This window comes from Vicugna pacos, chromosome 9 (assembly GCF_048564905.1).
Source record: "Vicugna pacos chromosome 9, VicPac4, whole genome shotgun sequence".
NCBI lineage: Eukaryota > Metazoa > Chordata > Mammalia > Artiodactyla > Camelidae > Vicugna > Vicugna pacos.
In genome coordinates this window covers 32,469,597-32,493,934 of record NC_132995.1, presented here as the reverse complement: position 1 = coordinate 32,493,934, position 24,338 = coordinate 32,469,597, and the positions used below count along the sequence as shown (strand labels likewise).

At 41.9% G+C, this 24,338-nt stretch overlaps 1 protein-coding gene across 1 annotated transcript in view; it reads right to left on the bottom strand.

Annotated features, from left to right (window-relative positions):
• The window catches only part of NUP93 (nucleoporin 93), a 99,806-nt gene extending 81,763 nt beyond the window's left edge, over positions 1-18,043 (bottom strand). Inside the window, exons 1-2 of the mRNA XM_006214528.3 lie at positions 17,927-18,043; positions 863-1,055 (exon numbers count right to left, since the gene is read on the bottom strand). Coding sequence (XP_006214590.1) covers positions 863-1,041 — 179 coding nt within the window. The 5' untranslated portion in view covers positions 1,042-1,055; positions 17,927-18,043. The remainder of the gene's footprint in view (positions 1-862; positions 1,056-17,926) is intronic.
• Between the last annotated feature and the right edge of the window lie 6,295 nt (positions 18,044-24,338).

Genomic DNA, 24,338 nt, shown 5'->3' with positions numbered 1-24,338 from the left:
GGGACCACAGTCCCACTATTTGTTGTGAGGATTAAGCAAAATCTTACTGATGCACAGTTAGTAATCTGCAAATCACATTTTTTATGGAATGTGACAAGATTTTTTTTCTGTGTCCCCAGATCATAAGCCCCTTGAGGGTAAGGACTATGCCCAGCAATTGCCTATACCTGGCACAGTGCAGACCCCAAATACATGTCCGTGGAATTGGAATCAACAACCCAACTGGTGTTGTGTGGCAGCAGCAGCCACTGGCCAGGCAGTCAAGTCAGCACTTTTTCCTGCTGCACTCTCTTGGGGCTCACTTTCTCCTTCTACAATCAATTGGCAGGCACTGCATTTCCAAGGCCTTTCAGAAGTAGCCTCCGGAGTCACTGACAGTAAGTAGATGGAATCACTCCTCACTTGGATGGCTTCTCGTCACTAACTGCTCATCAGTTTCTTCCAAGTGCTCTTAAAAACTTTGCTCATCGCTGAGGGCTCTCTGACTTTGAAGGTAACTCTTATCTGTGTGACCCACATTTACCAATATACTCACATGAGCCATTTATGACCCAACAGCCAGTGAACTCAAGCAGGAACTTCTGGGATGGTTTCTGTATGACAGAGCTCTTCACCCTTTCCCACCCTGATCATCTCTAACTATGATAAGGGCTCACAATTTGGTAGGCAGACAGACTAGAAAACGCAGGAGGCAGAGAGACAAAGCAAGGCTGCTGACCTGTTTACAAAACCTCTCTCAGTTCCTGAGAATCTGGCTTGTGTCTGTCATTTACAGACTGCATCCAATTCAAGGCAGGAAAGAAGAAACAGATCCTGCCCCCGAGCCACCCAGTACCAGTGCTGCCTCCCCACCAGTACTTACGCCTTGACATCTGCTGTCTCCTGGGATGTGCGAGTGAGGGTACGGGAACACAGGCGCTCACCCGCCTGCTGGATCTCCTGGAGGTTCCGTTCCACATGGGGAAGCTCTGAGATGCCCTCGGTCTCAGCGGCAAGCTGTTCAGCTTGCTGAAGGAGCTCATCAAACCCCTCAGTATCCATTGGAGATGCAAATCCTAGGGGGGGGGGGAGAAGAGACTCAAATCAAGGGAAATACAGGCTTCAAACATTGCCTGAACCTGTCACAAGCTTAACGAAACACTAGGACTTTTTGTAAACAGTCAAGGAGACAGCTCATCAACAAGCAGGATTTGTTCCTGAACATAACCCAAGAACAACAGGCCTACAGAGAAAATGAGTCAGACTGGGAAGAAATAGATCATTTCTGCGCATACTGACAGCCCCAAGATTGATTTCTGTCACCAGAACAAATGCAAAGATACTAAGCCCCAGACCAGAATTCCTGCCTCCCCCAAAAGACTTAAAGCTGACAAGGAAACAGAAGCCATGGCAGCAACCTCTGGGGGGCTTAAAGAACCATCACCGCACATCCTATCCCGCCACTGGTCTCAGACAGAAAAATACTACCACCCGCAGAGGGCAGAGCAATTTCTAAGGCCCTTATCTTATGATTCCCAACAACTCTGTGAGGCTCTTAAGCAGACAGAAGAAGCAACTTCAGTCCACAGAGCTCAGTTCTGTGCCCAGAATACTCTCTGCTGTAATAAGGCTGAACTGAGACCAGAAGAACACAGGTCTTCTGACTAATCCCGTATTATTCTCACACACTTGCTCCTTGGCTAACATAAAAGATAGTCCTTTAAAATTCATGTCCAAGTCCCCATTCACTCATTCTTCAGCTTCCAAGGGTTCTAAGAGCAGAAATTCATGTCTCTTTGTTATATATGACATTCAGAATATTAGACTTAATTGTTATTATACCTACTACTTTTAGAAATACCATTGCTACTAATAATTATATTATACTAATATAAATAGTAGCTGGCTTCTAGACCATGAATATTATTAGCAAGATCACCTCGTTCTCCAACAATTGACCAAGAAAAGCCATATGAACAGTGTTGATATTTAATGGATATTATACATTTATGAATCTTCTATACACTGTACCATCCTTTCCACAAGGTTCTTGACCGAAAGAATGTTTTAAACTTCTACCATTATTTAAATCAACAGGCAATAAACAATATCAACATCATTTTAAAAAACTACATTGCTAAGAGATTAATAAAATTATTATTTATTTAAAAAAAGAACTAAAAACTTTAAGCTCTTGATTGATTATACTTTTCCTCCTTGTTTTAAACTGACGGCTTCTATTGCACTTTTGAAATCTCTCTGGTCTAGAATTGTAGTCACAATGTTAATGTAATATATAATTGTATCTCAGCTATGAAGCTCAGGTTAATGTTAAAAGGGCATGGTTTCCACCATAAATCCACAGCAGGAGAAAAAGGACTAAAAAAATGACCATTAAAGGACATTAATTTTAAAGGCAAGGGCACAAGTTTAAAACAAAAATAGCTCAGCCGGAGTAAACATGAAAAAATTTGGTATTCTTCATGAAGTGCCAAGTGGACTTTTTAATCTATAGACAAAAAATTATATACACTAAAACTTTTTACCTAAAGTTTCTGGATAATCACTGTCTTTTTTTTGACCTAATAGAATCAGTCTGTAACTGGCCATTTCTACCCATAGGAAAATGGGGTGGCAGAATGAGAAAGGCATCCTCGGGAACAGAAGCAGAAAGAAACAGAAGAGTAACATTATTAAACAACAGCTCTACCTGATGGAGAAGTGTTTTTCCTCAGAAGCCTACAGGGCCAATGACATTCTACGAACTACCGGAAACATGGTCACTCACTGGAAAGAGGAAAGAAAAGTAATATGCTAACTTTTCCTCCCATATTTTTTTTTACTCTGAGATAAAAATAATTTGTCTAACAGAGCCAAGGAGAAGGAAATACTCTCCTTCCTTCATAAGGAAAATTTTGGACCTCCCTGGATAAAATAAAAATCTTTTATGTTAAAAAGGAAGAAGAAACACCTAACATTTTCATATCAGACAAATTCAGACAAAGGAAATACTCAACTTCTCAAATGACCTGCCTATATAAAGATTTAAAGTGATAGATTTGAGGGTAAGTAATAAATGCAAAATAAAAGTCATTATTTAATTTAATATGGTCCAATAAATAAGATTTCTTAAAGTTAATTAAACAGAATTATTCTAATCACAGTAAAATAAAAGCTGAGTCTTTAAACAACATCCTAAACTTATTATGCCCCAAAATGAGCTCTAATCTTTCATCTACAAAACCTGCTCTTGGACTTCTCAGTGTGGGGACTCTTACTCAGCTGCTTGGGCCAAAATCCTTGAAGACCTCCATGACTCACACTCCCCATCCAATAGGCCAACAAAGCCTTTCAAATCTATCTTCAAAATGCATCCACAATCTACCTCTTCCCACCGCCTCCACCCATCCAAGTCACTATCACATCTTAACTGGTTTCCTGGCTTCAGCCCTTGCCTCCTACATTTTCTTCTCAAACCAGCAATCAGTGATCCTTTTAAAGGGTGATCACATCCATCCTCTGTTTAAACCTCTCTTACCGAGTGAAGCCCTACAGAAGCAAATCGCCTCTCCTTACCTCCCAGACTCATCTCCAGCCCTGCCCCTCTTCCTTTCTTGGGCTCCAGCCACCCTGAGGCCTCCTCGTTGGTCCCCCAACACTTCAAGCACCCTCCTGCCCTAGAGCTTCGTACTCCCTATTTGCTCTACCTGGGACGCTCCTCTCCTAGATATGCTCATGGCTGATTCCCTATCTCTCTCAGCTAAACTGTCCCCTAGCCTTTGATGACAACCTAGAACAAAATATTTAAGAGTGCAACCTGCAACCACTCCCAGCACTCCCCCATCTCCCTTAATGTCTGTCACCCCAGGTAGAATGTAAGCTACACAAGGGCAGGGATTTTTGTTCACTGATGTACCTTGAGTTCCTAGAACAGTGCCTGGCACATAGTAGGTATTCTTTTGTTGAATGAATAGGAGTTTTATTCTTATGTTTGTGGAGAATCTGTTCTTCTCCAAGGCTTCCTACACACCCTTGCCAAATAGCACCCACAGGCAAGCAAAGACCAGAGCAAAAACATTCCCTTCCGACTACCAACTGATACTTAACATTTCTGAGACTGCACAGCATAAGGCAGTGACAGTATAAATGGCATGAATTCAGATCACACGTGGTCCAGACTAGTGCTTTCCCTCTAAATAGCCAGACAAAAAACAGTATTTTAGAAGAAAACCCCAGTTTTCAGGTGAACAAATTCCAAACTAAAAGAAGAAATATACATATAGGAAGAATTGTGTTACATAACTTCAGAGTAGAAAATAAGCTTGTTCCATGTCTGTCTGTCTGCGAGAAGAGAGAGATGTATAATACTGTATTTGGGGAAAACTGGATCTGTCCTGCACTCTAACTCAACCAGTGGAAATTAATTTACAAAAGTTATTAAAGTTTCCAAATCTATACTTTGATGTAGTCATCATCCCATTTCATTAAAATTTTTAAATGTATGGTTACTTTCATAAATTTAAAGATAAATATCAATTTAGTCACAAAATATAGGAGTTAAATACCAATTTTGACCCAAGATACTGAAAAGTGATCATGAAAATAAGCTCTGTCCAAAGAGAGAACTAAAATGATTGGGGGGAGGGGAGGCGTGAGGGTGAAGTCCAAGCTTTGCGTTGGGAAAATCTGGCCAGGACACATGTGGAGATGGGATGCCAGCTGCATGTTTGGGGAGCTATGGAGGAAGGAGCCAGAAGAGGCCACACTGAGAACCCATGGTAGTGGGATGTGGAAAAATCAATGCAGCAAAACTGGGGCTGGACAGGAAAAGGCCAGCAAGGCAGACCCACGGCACCAGGACTCCTCTCTGCCAGCAGTGACTCTGAGCCTGATTGCTGAGAGGCCTCTGGAAACACTGAAAGGTGCTTCAGAAAGCATCACAGTGCACCAGCACCCTGAGCAACAAACTGCTCTCCGTGCCTCTGAGCAGAAGTCCTACTGAGCCTCAACAGACCTCCTCAAACACCTGGGCAACTGTAAGCCTTAAAATGAAGGGCAAACTTACCACTGCTGTTAAAAGGCAAGACTGGTTATCCTCTGGCAGGGAGAGGGACAGAAACGAGGCTCCTGGGGTGCTGGTACTTTTGTTTTGTTTTTTTTATTCTAGGTGCTGCTTAATAATGTGTTCACTTTGAGAACACTCATGGAGCTAGACTCATGATTTATGTACTCTTCTGATTGTGCATCAAACGTCAATAAAAAAAGTTCCCCCCAACTAACAAAGGACCATGACCCACTGTTTTTCAGAGGCTGCAGGCATGTTAGAAATGGTAGATGCTCTTCGTGGGAAGTTCCCAAGACCCAGACTTCTCACCACACACAGAGGATGCTAAGAAAATTAACTAGAGGGAAAAATTAAAGCCCACAGCTTTATAGAGACAGCTCCTACCTATAGCTAAAACCAAGGGCTAGGCGGACTTTTATTTCCTCTAATTAGTCAGCATTCACCTGTCACTCAGTGTCCAAAAAAATGCTCCTTCCAGGCACATAAACATCTTAACAAAGGGAAAAAAAGCCCCAAATTGCATATAGGATAAAAATGAACTTTAAAATGGTCATTTCCATATTCCCAATATAACCCTGTTAAATAATCAAGCCAGAAAAGAGTAGTGTAGTATAATAAGAAATAAATTTGTTCTTTGTCCCCAAGTTCCTGGCACAAAGCTTCTAAAACCCTTGGAATGCCTTGAAGTTAGGAGTTTTGGGGGTTCTTCTAAAATATCTTTATTGTGGTACAATTCCTGCATAGTAAACTACACATATTTCAGATGTACAATTTGATGAAATTTGACAGATGTATACAACTATGAAACTACCACCACAACTAAGACAACTAACATTTCCATCACTCCCCAAGAGGTGTAAATTTCCAACTCCTGATTTAACCCTTCCCACCTCCTTTACCCACTGGTAACCATAAGTTTGTTCTCCATGTTTGTGAGTCTGTTTCTGTTTTGTAGATAAGTTCATTTGTGTCCTTTTTTTTTAGATTCCACATATAAGCAATATCATATGGTATTAAGTTAGGAGTTTTTTTGTAAATCACGAGAAGTCCCCTCTTAAGCACACTCAAGTTTATGTAAAAGAGGCAACTTGGAGGGGCTATGCTAGGTAGACTCAGGATGGGGCTCGTCCCCAGAAAGGCCAAGTCATTAGAGGGTTGGAACTTTCAGCCCCATCCCCTTAACCTCTGGGAAGGAGGTGGGGGGGCTGCAGATTAAGCTCTATAAAAACTCTTGAATAATGAGGTCTGATGAGTTTCTGGGTTGGTGAATGCATCCACATGCTGGGAGAATGGCATAGCTCAGTTCCATAGGGGCAGAAGCTCCTGTGCTAAGGACTCTTCCGGACCACATCCTAGGTACTTCTTTATCTGGCAGTTCATCTGTATCCTTTATAACAAACTAGTGAATGTTAAGTGTTTCTCCGAGATTTGTGAGCTGCTCTAGTAAATTAATCAAACCTGGGGTGGTGGTGGAGGTGGTGACTGTGAGAACCTTTGATCTGTAGCCAGTTGGTCAGAAGCACAGCTAACAACCTGGACCTGGCAACTGGCATCTGAAGTGGGGAGGTGAGGGTGGTGGGTAGTGTGGGCTAATGAGGCTGAACCCTTAACCTATGGGATCTGATGCTATCTGCAGGTAGACAATGTCAGAATTGAGTTAAATTGTAGGGTACCCAGCGGGTGTCCAGAGAATCTGAGACTTGCTTGATGTGTGAAAAATCCAAATATCTGGTGTCAGAAGTGGAGGTGCTGAAGTGTGAGAGGAAAGAAAACACAGGAAGAGTATTTTTCCCTTATAAGTAGACCCATAAATATTTCAACTGCTGAGCACTTCTAGACCACTTAAAATCAGGGTTCTCAGAGCAGCCCCTTCAGGATTCTGCAGGTGATCTGATTCCAGTCTTTCAGAGTATTCATATTTACTGTATTAAAATGACTACACATCTACTTTCTGGTATTAATTACCAGTTCATTAGTTGCTTTTCTTTTAAAGCATCAGTCACAAGTAGAACACGTCTTTTCACTTGCTTTGTGGACTCCCAAGCTGGAGAACCATGACTGTCTTAAAGCACACTGGATCATTCCAGAAATGGCTGTTACTAGTTCTCTTGACTCTAGCCTATGTTCCTTTCAGGATATTCTCCTGATAACAGGTGCCTGGAAAGACTGCAAGCTGACAGAAAACAAAGGAAAGTATGAAGAGCCTTACAGCCATTCATCCCAGACCTGTCTACCAAACTCTCCCAGTTTGTAGGCTTTGAGACTGGCATCTCAGGGCAAGGGTCACAAATTTTTTTTCTGTAAAGGGCTGGACAGTGAACATTTTAGGCTTTATGGGACAGTCTCCATCACAACTGCTCAACTCTGCCTGAAAGCAGATAATAGGTAAGCAAGCATGGCTGTGCTCCAATACAAATTAATCATGGCCACTCAAATTTGAATTTCACAAAATCTTCACGTGTCACGAAACAGTCTTCTTTAGATTTTTCCAACAATTTAAAGATGTAAAAACTCTCCCCAGTTTCTCTGGCCCACAGTCCACAGTTTGCCAAGCCCTGGTTTGCTAAAGGTATCCGAGCTAGACCTGGTAAATAAATCCTAGTTGAGTTCTTACTAGCCTGCTCCAGTGCCCCTGGCAAACCCATCCTCACTAGGTCTTAGCAGTGAAAACACTTATAAAGATCGAATGACACGATAGGCCTGTTGTCATTCCCCTTCCCTACTGAAGCTGTTTATTTGCAGAGTATATTTGGAGGAAGAAGCGTGTTTTGTAAATGATGAAATCTGTCCAATGTTCTTTTCACCTAAAGCACAGAATGCTAGTGGGAACTCACTCACTGACCTTTGCAAGTACACCACAACATATTCAACAACCCATGTTGTTTTTCCTTTTCCTCATCACCCACAATCCAAACAGCCCAGTTATCCGAGAAATACCAAGGGCTGAGAAAGATATGAAAGGATAAAGACAAGGCCATCTGTCTTTTCTTTAGTGTCAAAGGAATCTCTCTCTCGACTTGCATGGGGAGATGATACCAGCTTCCTTTCCTGCAGGATGTCAATATACTCAAACAATAGTTATTACCACTTACCATGGAATTCTAATTTTACCACATACCCAAATTTATCTCTTTCAACTACAAAGATCCTGCAATCTAACAAATGCATATTTAGCACTGCTATATGTTTTTGGATGTTGTCAGAAGAGTGAATTTCATATATATCAGAGGAAATAACTGACACTGCAATTTATACTTTTTTTTCAAAATGTACAACAATGTTATTCCTTTTTCCAATTATTTTTTAAAGTTTTAATGTGACAGTAAATCCAAAAAAAATGTTTTAAACAGGATGGATAAACAGAAGACTGGGCTTTGAACCCATACATCTGGCTTGAATCTAGAATGTTCACTTAAGTTGATGGTGGGTTGATTTACCCCTGGAATAAAATCCAAATCTCCCCTCTTAATTTCCTCATCTTTAAAAAGGAGATGATAATCCCTACCTACTTCAGGGGGTTGATGATACACAGAAAATATTTTATAAACTCTCCTGATTTATGTCACTGTAAAATGCTATTTTAGCCTTTTTCCAAAATTGCCAATTTGGCAACTTTTTGTCACTTAACTATAAATGTCTGCTGCAAAAAATCTTCTAGTAAATATATGATACTAAATTACAGCTAATTTAATCACAACTTCATATCATTAAGAACTTCTGGAAGACAGTTATATTTTTTAAATTCCCCACTATCAAATATGGTTTTTTACTATAAATCCAAATTTCCACAATGAAGGTGTGATTCAAAAGAAATTCAGCACTAAATTGCAAAAGGAAATCTTGCCCTCAAACCTTCTTATTAATTAGACTGTAATAGGATTAAAACAAAGAACAGTGTTGAATGTTCAACACCAAGACTAATGAGGGAAGCCTCACAGGAGGTGTCAAAAGTTGCAGACTGGTTCTGTTCTCCTCTCTTCTTCTGAATATATAAACTATGGTTAAATGACAATATCATGCTACTTTCTACTTTGTACTATATCTGTCAGCTGTCAATTACAACAACAACCAAAAGAAAATTACATTCTAACAGGTACTATCGTTTCAGACACCTCTGGAAGAGGAAGGAAAAGAAGATTAAAAAAAAAATGTGTTGTTGGATCATTCTTTACAGTCCTTAGAGACTAAGTAAAAGAGTTAGACATAGTCATTATTCAGAAGGTAGATTTTCAGAGAAAACAAAGAACTGAAATAAATTACCTTAGACAGAAGAGAAATGAAGACCTGGGTGATTCAGTACTAGTTCTGGCCTGGATGACTCAGAGTCTGCAGTAAGGAGTATATGGTATCAGCTTTCCTGATACATAAACTAACACGTACTATTTCATCTTCAAAAGGCAAAGAGAAGTAACCTGGCATCACAAAGAAATGTAAAGTATCCAGACGGGCTACTTTCTGACCAACTTTCTAAGTAGAAGGCCTGGGATTAGAACTGTGGACCCTACCCTGGCTTTGCCCCACACCAGCCCTCTGACCCTTGAACTGGTCCTTCTTCGTCTCTAGAGACTAGTTTCACCACCAGTGAGATGTAGGGGTTGGCTCAGGTGATTTCTAAGGTCCTGTCTGCCATGAAGAATCTACAAATGTGGGATATTTTAATTCAGTCTTTAAACTCACTTAATAATGTGTCCTTGGAAGGAGCAGCTCTATTTTAGCAGTGATGAAAATTAATCTGTATATAGAACCTCAGGAATGATACCTGCCCAATATTACAGCTGGTATCAACAGGGATAGATCAACACATCTACCTCCAAAAGGCTTTGGCTCTGGCTCTTCTCTCTAAACCAATGGTTCTCAGCTAAGGGGCAGCTTTGCTCCCCTGGGAGCACTGGCAATTTCTAGAGACATTTCTGGTTGTCACAAAATGGACAGAGAGGCCACGTGCTACTGACATCCAGAGGACAGAGGTCAGGGGTGCTGCTAAACATCCTACAATGCCCAGCACAGCCTCTACAACAAAGAATTATCCAGCCCAAAATATCAATAGTGGCAAAGCTGAGAAACCCTGCTGTTAACTAAGGAAGGCTTCTTGTCCTCAGGGCCATAACACCAGCATCAAAGGCACCAGGAACCCTGGAAATACATGCATACTTTTTTTTAAAAAATAAGAAAAGCACTATAGCAGTTATCAGATTCTAACAAAAGTCTGAGTCCCTCGCCACAAAACCACACCCCCAATAATCTTAAAACCATTGTATATACAGAATTGTACCATTTGGTTTTTTTTATGGTGGTATATTCATACCCTGGCATGCCAAACAGCAATGAAGAAGATCAGACTACAGCTACATGAAACAGTAGGGATAAATTTCACAGACATAACAGTGAACTTAAGCAGCAGATAACAAAAAAAGATGTACTGCACAATTCCATTTATATGGATTTTAAGAAAAGAAAAAACTAACCTGTGGTGCTAGAAATCAGAACACTGGTTATCCTGAGAGTTGGGGAATGACTGGGAGGAAGCACAACAGAACTTTCCTGGCACTATAGACTGAAACATGTCCTCCAAAATTCATATGTTGAAGTCCTAACCCCTAATGTGATGGCATTTGGAGGAGGGGCCTTTGAGAGGTAATCAGATTTAGATGAGGTCACAAATAGGGGACTCCCATGGTGGGATGAGTACCCTACTAGGAAGAGACACCAGAAAGCTCCTTCTTCTACCTCCCACCCCCACTCTACACACACATTCACCCAGGAAAGAAGATGTGAGCACATTCAAGATGGTGGCCATCTACAAGCCAGATAGAGGGTCCTCACCAGAACCAAACCACATGACATGCTGGTCTCAGACTTACAGCCTTCAGAGCTGTGAAAAAACAAACTTCTGTTGTTTAAGCCACTCAGGCTATGGTAATTTATACAGCAGCCCAAGCTAAGATCCTGAGGTATTGGAAATATTCTATATCTCAACATGGGTGGTAGTCACATGAGTGAATAAATATTTAAAAATTCATTAAGCTGCTTTCTCTTTCTACACACACACGCGCACGCACACACACACAGGTTTGTTCACAGATAGCATTCAGAAGAAATAGCAAGAAACATAACATCAACACAGCAAGAAACTTAGCATCACCTGCAGAGAGAGAGCAAAGATATGAGTGGGAGATTTCTACTTTCCACTTTATACCCTCTGTCAATCTGAATTTTTTCCCGTAAGTGTACATGACCTTTTCAAATTTTAATAACTTATTCATTTAAAAACTGCTCTAAGCTCCCTGTTTCAGAGTGTTTGTCTCACCACTGCTCAGAATCCTGGATGGCAATGAATGTCAAGTCCACACCCCGGCTCTGCTTCTTGCACTCATACTCCAACCCTGGAGTCCCCAGGGACTGCCTGCGCATTTCCACTCAAACCCGTAACTGTCACACCCAGTATGTCTCAAAGTGCAGTTATCCACCCACAACCACCACCACCATCATCAGCTGCCCTCCCAACACCCCCAACCCCAACCTGTGTCCTGGCTTCTCTCAGATTCTAACTCTCCCTTCCCCTTGCCTCTGTATGTGACCTTGGATTGTTTCTTTACAGGTATTCTCCGCTCTCCAGACTCAAGAACCAAAACATATGCAGATGCATTTTCGAGAGAAAGCAGGTAGCTATTATTCCCCATTATCCAAACTACTGCTACTCCCTAACAAAATCTCAGGAAACCAAATACCATAGATTCAGATAACATATATCCCTCACTCTCCAAATCTCTCATAACCTAAACAGATTTAGATAGCAAGGGATGTTTTATTTTTGCAGTGTCTTCTGTTGCTTCTTTTCTTTTCCCAGCTTTATTGAGACATAACTGACATATAACACTGTATAATTTTAAGGCATACACGATGATCTGATAGACATATATACTGCAAAATGATTAGCACAATAAGGCTAGTCTAACTGTTGCTTCCATCCACATCACCACACAAGACCAGACTTCAATCTCTTCCATCTTGCTAGATGCGCGCACTTCTTCTAGTCCCTCCCAATGCACACCACTCTGTGCACTGTGGTTATCATCACTTTCCCTATGTTGCTCCTGCTCAAAAGCCCTCAATGCCTCCCATTCACGGGATCTAGATGCAGCACTGCTCTTAGGGAAACCCTGCGTAGTTACCTGATGTACTCTGTCCCTGGCCAGCCTCGTGCATCTCTGCTCTTGTGCCCTTGCTCACGCCATTTTTCGCAACCAGGAACATCTACTCATCTTCCACTGCACCCCTGAGATCCAGCCAGGAACTCTACTCTCTAGCTGGGTGACTTCGAGCAAGTTAATTACTCCCTCTGGGCCTTGCTTGTAAAATGGATAAACAGTTGTACCTCCCTTGCCTGCCACCCAGTAACCACTCAAATATTAGCATCATTTTTACCACCAATTCAAGTCCTACCTACCAAATGGTTTCTTCGATCCCCGTCCCACAGGAATCTTCCCTCGTCGAAACTCTCTCGTCCATTTATTTATCTGCCTTACACATTTCTACACAGTCAATCCTCTGTTTTTGTGCTCCACAGGGTTTCTGCAGCCTCCTTATTTCACTCTGGAGCTCTTACAGAGCTATTTTTGTCAATGTACAGTTGTTTATGTGCTGTTTTTGTTGTTTTTGTGGGGGGGACAAGCATCAGGACCTCTTACTCTGCCATCCTGCTGACATCATTCTCATTTCCCTTGTATTATTGTCTCTTAATATTCTCTCCCAAACAGCTTAAAGCTTAAAGTTATTTTACAGCTTTACTTTAAAAAAAATGTATCTCCAACAGTGCCCTTAAACAGTAGCTAGATCCTCAATATAGTCACTGCCAGAATAACCTTCTACAAACCTCCAAACTGTTTAATGACTCACTTTCTAAATTCTTATGTTGACCTTGTAAAGTCCACCAAAGTTAGAGCCCCATCTTCCTTCTTTTCTTCATTCATTTAAGAAATACTTATTGAGCATCTACCACATGCTAGGTACTATTTGTACAAAGCAATGGGGATGCAGCTGCGGAAAAACCAGACAAGGTTCCCAGCTTCAGGGAGCTGATGTCTGTTACAGGACAGACAGTAAAAAAGAATAAACAAATAGACAAATGATGCCAGGTGTTGACAAGTGCTACAAAGGAGATAAAATAGGAGGATGTGGCAGAGTGGACTGTTTAACTGCTTTAGCTGGTGTGTTCTGAAAAGCTTCTTTTAAAGGGAAACCTTTGAGCAGAGACCTGAATGAAGTAAAGGAGGTGCGCTATGTAGGTATTTGGGGGAAGAATGTTCATGTCAAGGAAACAGTAAATACAAAAGCCCCAAGGCAGAAGTGTATTTTGCAGAAGTGTACTGAAGAGCAGGAAGCCACGTGGCTGAAGTACATAATCCTGGGCAAGGGTGGTGGGAGAGGGGTCGGGGCAGGGTCAGATCATGTCAGCTTCCCAGCACCAGGTAAGGACTTTGGATTTCAGTCTAGGTGTGATGGTAGCCAGTGAAGGAGTGAGCCTTCTCTAAGGTTCACTTCCACTGCTGTGCACAGAACAGACTTGGGGTTGGGGTCAGGAGGACAAAGTAAGACCAGGGAGGCTAGTCAGCAGGCTACTCCATCACCCAGATGTAACACATGAGACTGGCGTGGACCAGGGTGATAGTGGGGGAAGAGACAAAAAATGGTCTGATTCATGTATGTATTTTAAGAGAAGATTTAGTGTAGATATGAATGGCTGATGTGAGAGGAGAAAGAAGTCAAGCACAATGCCAAAGTTTTAGGCCTGAGTTACTCAGACAGTGAAGACACCATTTACCGAAATGAGGAAGACAGGGAAGGGAGTAGGCTTGGACATCAGAGGGCTGCCATGAGGATGGCATTAGATTATACAAGTAAAGCCCATGGCAGAGACTCGCACACAGCCAGAGCTCAGAAAGTGATGGCTGTCCTTTTTCCCACTGTCACTGGTTCCTTCTCCTAGAATTTAGATCTCTTCTTCCCTAAAATAATTTCTCATCAATAGGGAAAACTGGATGAGTACAGAGAACCCTGTCCTATCTTGCATATTTTCTATAAATCTGAAACAATTCTAAAATAAAAAGTTCATTTAAAAAAATTCTCAACACCATGTCCTCCTCTGTCTCCCACTCATTTCACAAAGAGACAGCCACCCTTTGTCACATCTCACTCGCTGATCACCAACTGCAATCTAAGTTCTGCTTGCCTCCCTCCCATCTCCTGAATTCCTCAGCACTCACCAATGACCTAACTGCCAAATCCAATGGACTTTCATTCTTTCCTTTCTCACAGCCTTCGACACCCTGGCCATTCCTTTCTTCCTGAAACTCTCTTTCCCTTGACTTGGAGACGCCACCTTCTCCTGGTTCTCCTCCTGCTTCTCCAGCTCCTCCCTCCCAGTCTCCTCTGCTGTGGTTTATTTACCTACCCACCCCTCAAATGCCAAGCCTCTATCCTTGGACCTCCTCTTCTCACACTATATATTTCTCTGGGTAACATCCACCTGGGCCATGGCTTCAACTACAATGAACTCCATGGCTACAACTACCAGAGGCCATTAATCTTCCACATGGCTACAGACATCTCTGAATCTGTTCACATACACGTGCTACAACAGAACCACACATACTCTTGAGCATGGAGAGTCAGAAGGCACAATGCTGCCCTGACCCAGAAAGTCCAAGGACCCCTGGGGTCTCTCTGGGCTCAGGCAAGGACCCTGATCTATCAAAACAAACGTGACTTCCACACATCTATGCTCAGCCCAGCTCTATCCCCAGGCCAATACTTCCACTGTCCACCTGACATCTCTACACCTGGCTGACCAATGGGTGCCTCAAACTATACATATCCCAAACACCTCACTTCTCTCTCCTCTTAGCTGCCACCTCCATCACCAGCCGCACTATTTCCCCCTCCTGCATTTCCATTCTCTCTTGGTAAAACAATCAACACCCAATCAATTCAGCCAGAAATCACCTGGGAGTCACCTCAGGCTCTCCCGAGCATCCAGCCAATCTCCAGGTCTACCTCTCAAACCTTTTGCAAAGTTGAATGCTCATTTCCTTTGCCCCCACTCTAACCTCATGCTTTTCTCCTCATTACCTCAATAGTCAGCCTTCTAATCGACCCTCCCCTTGGCCAGAGAGGTCTTTCTGAAATGCTCCCCCTGCCTTTAACCCCATGGGACACCTTCCATCCCCTACAGGAGGAAGGGCTCATGCTTTGACACAGCCAAACAGGGTACCCTCCAAAGAATGGGCACTGTCACCCTTACCATCCTCATCTCCTTCTGCCCTTCTCCTAAAGATACCTGAGCAATCTGCTACTCCTTGGGGTGCCTCATGCTGTTTCCTCCCTTCAAACCCCGGCACATGCAGGAGCACACCTTACTATAACACAAACCTACCCTGTCTCACGGGAACTCCTGTGTGTCTTGCAAAGTCAGCTGGGACAGTCCTACCTACCCAAAACCCCTTCCACACTATTCTGAACCTTATTACTATTCTTCCCTGGACAGTTGGAAGGGTTGTGATGATTTCCTCCCAAGTCTGTCTCCCTTTCTACATAGAGAATTCCTATAGGGTAAGGTCCACAGACTGCTCACCTAGAATCCTCAGCTGCTAAGCTTGGCACATAAAAGGTACCAAATAAATGTGTGCTGGATAAAGTGACCTGTTCCTGAACACACCTCGGATCCTCACCTCGGGGTCTTTACTCTGATAACTCCCTCTCCTTGGCACATCCACCTTTCCCTCTACCTTATTTTGTACTTAATTCCATCAAGAAGCAGGTTCAGACCCTCGAGTTCACCACATCACCAATGTTCCCACCTTGTGGTATCTGCACTTGCTGCTCTCCTTCTAGGAGTGCTCTTCCCCTAGATATACCCGTCTCTGATTTCAGTCAGGTCTCTGTTCAGATATCCTTGTCCTCTTTTTAAAAAACAGCCCTGACACTACATGCTATACCTGTGTGTTTACTGCTGGTGGTGTGCTCGACAGAAACAGCAGCTCAGTGATCACATGCCTCTCATTCACCACTCCATCCTCAAGCCTGGAATGGTGCCAGGAGCACGGATTTACTTCCTGTTTATTGAGCACCTACTGTATGCCAGGTCTAGGTGCTGGGGATACATTAGGGAACAAAACAGATAAAAATCCTCCCTTCACCTTCTAGAGGAGGAAAACAAGCAATACACAAGCTAAATAAGTAAAATATAAGAACAACAACTAAAGTGATAAAGGAAGATAGGAAGTGGAGGAAGCCTCACCAGGCGACCCTTGAATAAAAACTTGAAAGTGAGCAGATCATATGAATATTGAACCGCAAGCACAAGGGTCCTGAGACTAAAGTATGTCCGCCACGTGGAAGGGGAGGGTACCAGAAAATAAAAGTGGGAAAGTAAGAGGGGGTCACATTATGCAAAGCCTTATAGCTCACTGTAAGGAGTTCATCTCTAAAAGAAATGGGGACCCAGTAGAGGGTTTTTTAAGTAAACGAGTGACATAATCTGACTTGTGTTTGAAAAGGATCCTTCTAGCTGCTGTGCTGAAAACAGGGGCCAGGGCAGAAGCCAGGAGACCAGATGGGAGACTATTTCAATAATCCAGGTGAGAGGTGTTGATGATTTGGCCTAGGGTGTCAAGCAATGAATGTGGAGTAAGAAAGAAAGTAGTCAAGGATGACTCAAAGGTTATTGGTCAGAGCCTTTTACATCACTGAGAAGAGGGGGAAAAATACAGCAAGAAGAGAAGTCTGGGAAGAGAGGCGGAGGGGAGCTTGCTAGCCCTATCTTGACATGTTCAGTTTGAGCTCCCAACCAACAATCTTAGTGGAGATATTAAGTAGGCAGCTGGATATAGGTCAAGAAAGAAGCCCAGGCTGGAGATATAAATGTGGGATCTGTTAGCCTAATTTACAGATATTTAGAACTATGGGCCTTGAGTGGGATCACCATAAATAAAAAATGAAAATGTCTCAAACACAAATGCACGAAGAACAGGTGAAAGAAAGAAAGAAACTACCATGCCCAAGGACACCCTCTCACGTTCCCCCAAGAGAACAGAAACGTGACCCTTACTCACGCTGAAAGACATTTCGGTAAAAAACAAAACAAAAGCAAAAATCCTCCTCACACCTGACAAGAGGAGCAAATCCCGACCAGCGTCTGTCAATGGGTCATCCAACCTTTGGAAAAAGACCTCTGTGGTAGGCCTCGTAATTTTTAAAAAAGAGACCCAGTAAACGTAAGCACTGCCTTTGCAGAGGATGGGGTGTTGTGAGCGCAGAGAAAGTGCAGGCCATCTCCAGGTTCTAATCACTAGCATTTCCCTGGGTGGGAAGGAGCAGTCCCCTGGATGCAGAGGAGATAGGCCAAGGCTCACAAGATCGTCACCCTCGCCCCCAAGACCCCTTTCCTCGGAGGGCAACGTCTCCCGACAGGGTGTATGCTGAGGGGCGCGCGAGTTGGAAGGGCGCGGTCAAGGAGGTGATCAAGCGGATTGCGGTGGTGGGGAGGGGTGGCCGATCCAGCATAGGGTGGGCTCCCGGGGCAGCGGTGGGCGTGGTGCACCAAGGCAGAGCGCTGTAGTGGGGGAGGAGGGCATTCGGAAGGCCGTGGCTCCGTATTCAGAAAGAGGACAGAGAGCAGGCACTCCCCTACCGCAGCTCTACGCTATAATAGTGGGCGGTTCGGCAGGGCGCTGTCGCCGGCGTCAGGCATGCCGGCTGCCATGAGGCGAACGGGAAGTGTGAGCAGCACGGCTCCGAGCTGGGGACCGCACCCCGCCCAGCCACGGGGCCCTGGGTTCAAGGACATGACCTGAGCAGGAAGGACGCGGCCTCAGACACCCTTACCTGGCGCTGCAGCCGTGTCGCCGCTCAGGTCCCGGCTGAAGAACGCGGCCGCCGCTTCTCGCGCCGCTCGCCCGCGCCTCCTGATTGGCCAAGGCCGGCTTTCCCAGAAGGCCCCGCGCGGCGCGCCGCCAAATGAACTTTATGGAGACCCGTGGAGGAGGACACGGACACCGGCGGGATTGGGGGCGGGGCTTTGGGCTGAGTTGTCACTCCCTGCACGCCCGCGACCACCGCCCTACCACCGCCCTCACCCCTCCCACGTGGTTAGAGCCGGCACTGGCCTGAGAAAGCGATTCCGTAATTCCTGCGCGGACTTCTTACCCTTTACTGAGCGCCATCCGAGTGCCACACTATTCTAGGTACTGGGGGCAAAGTGGCGACCACGACAGACAATATATCCCTCCCCTAATGGAGTTCTCAGTGGGAGAAACAAAAAATAACAAATCACTGTCAGTTTGTCAGGAAGGTAATGATGAAAATGGCAGGGTGATGGGGGAGAGAACGCCTGTGTGGTCAGGGAAGGCCTCTGAGGAGGTGACGGCTGAGCTGAAACATGAATGATGAGAAAGTGTCAGCCTTGCATAGTCTTGGCTGCAGAACATTCCAAGTAGAGGGAACAAAACTGAAGACTCCAGGGGAAACAAGCCTGGTATTTGAAGAATAGAAAGAAGGGGAGTATGACTGGCAGAAGATGATTGAGGACAGGTGGGGTAAGACTCACAGTTGGCTGGGGCCAGACTTTGCAGGTCCTGTGGGCCATGGCAAGAAAGTTGAAGTTATTCCTCATACAAATGGAAGCCGCTGGAGGGTTTGAAGCAGGGTTGTGACATGAGCTTGCTTACCTTTGTAGATGATCCCTCTTGCCCTCTGGGTGGAGAATGGCCAGTAGGCAGCAGGAAGGAGCAAGAAGACTACTGCTTTGTCCAGCACATAAGGATTGTAGCAATGCCCACTTGTGCAACATACATTAGTGATCCCTATGTGCCCCAAATGAATAAGGCCCAGTCCTTATGATCTGCTGAGAAAGCAGGTCCATAAAGAGTGCATTTCAATTTAATGTGCGAAGTGCATGACAGAACTATGTAAGGATGGTAAGGGAGTTTAACCCATTCTGGGGAGTTGAAACTCAAGGAGGCCTTCACAGGGGAAGTGTCACATTAACTGAGCCATTAGGATGAGTAGGGCTTAGACTGGCAAAGAGCGAAGGGAGGTTTTTTCCTGGCATAGGGAAGTGGAGTAAGCAAAGGTAGAGAGGAGAGAAATAGTGCTCTCTCCACTCTCACTACTACTTTTGCTGGAGCAGTCATGGAGGACCTCTCTGAGGAGATGGCATTTGAGCAGAGAACTGAATCTTTGAAGAAGCAGCCATGTGGAGACAAGATCAGCAAGTGTCATGAAGAAGCAGCCATGTGGAGACAAGATCAGCAAGTGTCATGGTTTCTGGGACAGATGGGATTTCAAAGCACACTCTCTACTTCCACCAAAATAAAACAATTACACCCAAAACAACAAAACTCCAAGCCCAAATGGCTTGATTGGTGAACTGTTTCAAATATTTAAGGACAAAGAGGAAGTGTATAGCTCAGTGGTAGAGTGCATGCCTAGCATGCATAAGATCCTGGGTTCAATCCCCGGTACCTCCAAGAAAAAAAAATAATAAACCTAATTACTGCCCCCTCAGAAAACAAACTACAAATATTTAAGGGCAAAATAACACTAATCTGCCACAAACTCAGAGAACAGAAAAAATGTGAACACTTTCCAGATTGTTAGATGAGACCTTTATAACCTTGAATCCAAAACCTGGCAGAACCTTACAAGAAAAGAAATAGGACAACAACTCTAGTAAACATAAGACAAAGATGACAAGAGACAAAAAAGGACATTATATATTAATAAAAGTTTCAATATACAAGAATATATAACAATTATAAACATTTGCATACCTAATAACAGACCAGAGAAATATATGAAACAAAAACTGACCATATGAAGGGAGAAATAAATAGCTCTACAATAATAGTCAAAGACTTCAATACCCTACTCTCAATAAAGGATAGAATAACCAGACAGAAATTAAGTAAGGAAATAGAGGACTTAATCCGTAGACCAACTAGATATGACATACAGAACAACAGCAGAATACACATTCTTCTCCTGTATCCATGAGATATTTCCTAGGATAGACCATATATTAGACCACAGATTTAAGTCTCAATAGATTTTAAAAGACAGATATCATACAAATTATCTTCTTCAGCTACAGCAGGATGAAATTACAAATCAACAGAAGTAAAACTGGAAAATTTTTTAATTTGTGGAAATTAAACAATATACTCTTGAACAACTAATGATCAAAGAAGAAATTACAAGAGAAATTTAAAAATACTTGAATTTTCTAGAGATGAATGAAAATGAACACACAACATAGCAAAACTTCGGGATGTAGTAAAAGAAGTAAGGGGGAAATTTATAGCTATAAACACTTATATTTAAAAAACAAGTAAGATTTCAAACCAACAACTTAACTATACACTTTAAGGAACTAGAACAAGAACCAAAAAATAGCAGAAGGAAGGAAATGATAAATATTAGAGCTGAGATCAATGAAACAAAGAATAGAAAAAATTAATGAAACCAGAAGCTGGTTCTTTGAAAAGATCAACAAAATGGACAAAACTATAGCTACTATATGTAGCTATATATACTAAGAAAAAATGAGAGAAATTTCAAATTACCAAAATCAAATATGAAAGTGAGGACATTATTATTCTACAGAAATAAGGATGATATGAACACTATGAACAACTGTACCCCAATAAAGTGGATAACCTAGATGAAATGGACAAATTCCTAGAAATACCAAGACTAAATCAAGAAAAAATTAAAAATCTGAGTTGACCTATAATTACTAAGGAGATTAAATAAGTCTTCAAAATTCTCTCAATAAACACCTTGGATCCAATGACTTCACTGGTGAATTCTACCAAACATTTAAAGAACTATTACCAATCTTTCTCAAACTATTCCAAAAAACTGGAGGAGAGAGAACACCTCCTGACTCATTTTATGAGACCAGTATTACTCTGATACCAAAGCCAGTCAAAGATACCACAAGTAAAAATTCTCAACAAAATACTAGTAAACCAATTTCAGCAGCATATTAAAAGGATAATACACCATGACCAAGTATGATTTATTCCTAGAATGAAACATGGTTCAATATATGAAAATCAGTTAATGTAATATACTACATTAACAGAATGAAGGAGAAAAATCACATGATCATCTCAATTGATGCATAAAATATATTCAACAAAATTCAACACCCTTTCATCATAAAAATCATTTGGCAAACCAGGAACAGAAGGAAAGTACTTTAACATAATAAAAGCCATATATGAAAACCCCACAGTAAACAGCATACTCAGTGGTGAAGAGCTGAAAGCTTCTCCTTTAAGATCAGGAACAAGGAAGGCAGAGATGCTTGCTTTTGCCACTTCTATTCCACATAGTACTGGAAGTTCTAGCCAGAGCAAGAAAAATAAAGATAAGGCATCCAAATCAAAAAGAAGGAAGTAAAATTATCTCTGTTCACAGATGATAGGATCTTATATGCGGAAAACCCTAAAGATTCCACATACACACACAAACTGTTGGAATAAACAAATGAATTCAGCAAAGTAGCAGGATAAAAAGTCAACACAGAAACCAGTCACATATCTATACACTAACAATGAAAAATCTGAAAACTACAAAAATAATTCCATTTACAATAGCATCAAAAATCATTTAGAAATTAACTTAACCAAGAAGGTGAAAAACTTGCACAGTGAAAACTACACAATATTGCTGAAACAAATTAAAGAAGACATAAGTAAAAGGAATCAAACTCATGTTCATGGACTGGAAGACTTAATATTGTTAAGATGTCAGTATTACTCAAAGAGATCTACTGATTCAGTGCAATCCCTATAAAAATTCCTATGACATTTTTTGCTGAAGTAGAAAAACTTATCCTTTATGGAGTTTCCTTAAAAACTAAAAACACAATTTTCACATGATCCAGCAATTCCATTTCTGGGTATATACTCCAGAGAATTGAAAGCAGGTCTCAAAGTGACATTTGTACACCCGTGTTCATAGCATTATTCACAATATCCAAACTGTGGAAGCAACCCAAGTGTTCAATTATGGATGAATGGGTAAGCAAATGTATATATTAACAATGGAATATTATTCAGCCTTTAAAAAGGAAGGAAATTAAGATATATGCTATAACATGGATGAACCTTGAGGACATTATACTAAATGAAATAAGCCAGTAACAAAAGATAAATACTGTATAATTCCACTTATTCTTAGAGTACCCAAATTAATAGAGATATAAAGCAAAATTGTAGTTGCCAGGAGCTGGGGAGTGGGGGTGGGAATGGGGTTTTTGTTTAATAGGTACAGAACTTCAGTTTTACAAGGTGAAAAGAGTTTTGGAGGTGGATGGTAGGGATGGTTGCACATTATGAAATTATTTAATACCACTGAACTATACACTTGAAAATGGTTAAGATGGTTAGTTTTATGCTGTGTATATTTTACCACAATTTTTAAAAATGTTTTTAAGGTTGTGGAGCAACTGAGACCATCATATACTGCACAGTAGTTGTAAATAGGAACACTCACTTTGAAAAACTGGCAAAATATATTAAAGCTAAATACACACATACTCTGTGATTCAACAATTCTATGTATGTATGTGTGTTTTATATATTGTCTATCTTTTTATCTCCAGCATAAATGTATACATATTTTCACCAAAGCCATGCACAACAGTGTTCATAGCACCATTATCTGTATTAACCCAAAACTGGAAACTACTCAAATGTCCATTAACAGAAGAATCGATGAATAAATTTGGTGCTGTCATATAACAAAATACTGCAGTAACTAAAAGAAGGAACTACATCCACATGTAACAACATGAATGAATTTCACAGACATAATAGAAAGCAAAAGAAGCCACAGCCAAACGTATGACTCCACTTATATAAAGTTCAAATCAGACAAAACTAATCTATGGTGACAGTTGTCAGAGCAGTGATTATTTTGAAGGGAGGAAGGGTTGTCAACTAGACAGGGAAATGAGACAATCTTCTGATGTCTGTTAATGTTTCTTAATCTGGATGCTGAGTGCATGGATGTATTCACTTTTTAAAAATTCATTGAGCTGCACATTTAAGATTTGTGTACTTTACCACACATATATTATTCATTATACTACAATAAAATTTTTAAAAAGTAAAATATGCCCTTCGCTGTGGAATATTCAATATTTTTGTGACCCAGAATTCATATCACTTCATTTCCCTCAACTATTTGCAGTCTAGATCCTGTTTCATTTCTTTGGTCTTCCCTATAATCCCAAACCTGTGGTATGTGGAAGGAAAGCAAGAAATATTTCTTAAATGGCAGACAGAATCCAGCTCCACAATTGCCCCCTATCTCGAGCTAATGCTGCTTGAGATGGATTCTTAGTGGGTGGCAGCAAATTACATAATGCTTTGTGATCTGTGGCTGAGTGATCAGCAATATTCTTTAAAAGTCATTAAAAGCTTAAAAGAGAAGCATCTTACTCTGCACTTCAGATGAATTTAATTTTAGCTGCACAAAAGGTGACTTGGCATTATCAGAGATGGCAAATTATCAGAGATGGCTTTGACTACAACACTAGCTCTTGTGTGGTCACAATCGGTCAGATCTACCAGAAGTCCTCTGCTAAGGATGCTGAGAGCAGGTCCAGGCTCAGCAGAGGAACACTGAGATTGTTTGGTGTGTCAGGATGTTCGAGCTCCAAATAACCAATTGAAATCAGCCTGAACAATAAGGAAATGTGCTATTAACCTAATTAGAAGTTTGGCGGTGGATGTCAGGTTGGTTGATTCAGCAGCTCACAGTCTCCAAGGACTTTTCCATCTCTCTGCTGTGTCATCCTTGGTGTGAACTCCATCTTGGAGTAGTAAAGATCTTGCTGATCAAACAGGATAGATAGCTGTTAGCTCGTAAAATGGTTCATACTCCTTGGGCTCTGTCAGAGTTCTTGACAGACATGGGATATTTAAAGATATTTTCTCCAGCTGGGATCTATTAAATAGTAAACAAAGTAAATTAAGACCATGGCAATCATTAAGCGCTGTATGCAATACCCTGTGCTAAGGATCTCGGCAAGATTCTTCTCATTTAATCCTCACAGGGGCCCCTTTGAGAGAGGTGCTATTGACAGCCCCATTTTAAGCTGCAGAAAATGAGGCTAGAATTAAGTGGCTTACTCAAGGCCATATGGTGAGCCCAGCCCAGAACAATGATTGAAACATGACCCCAGACCCCATGTTCCATACTAAATCCCATCTTCTCTCAC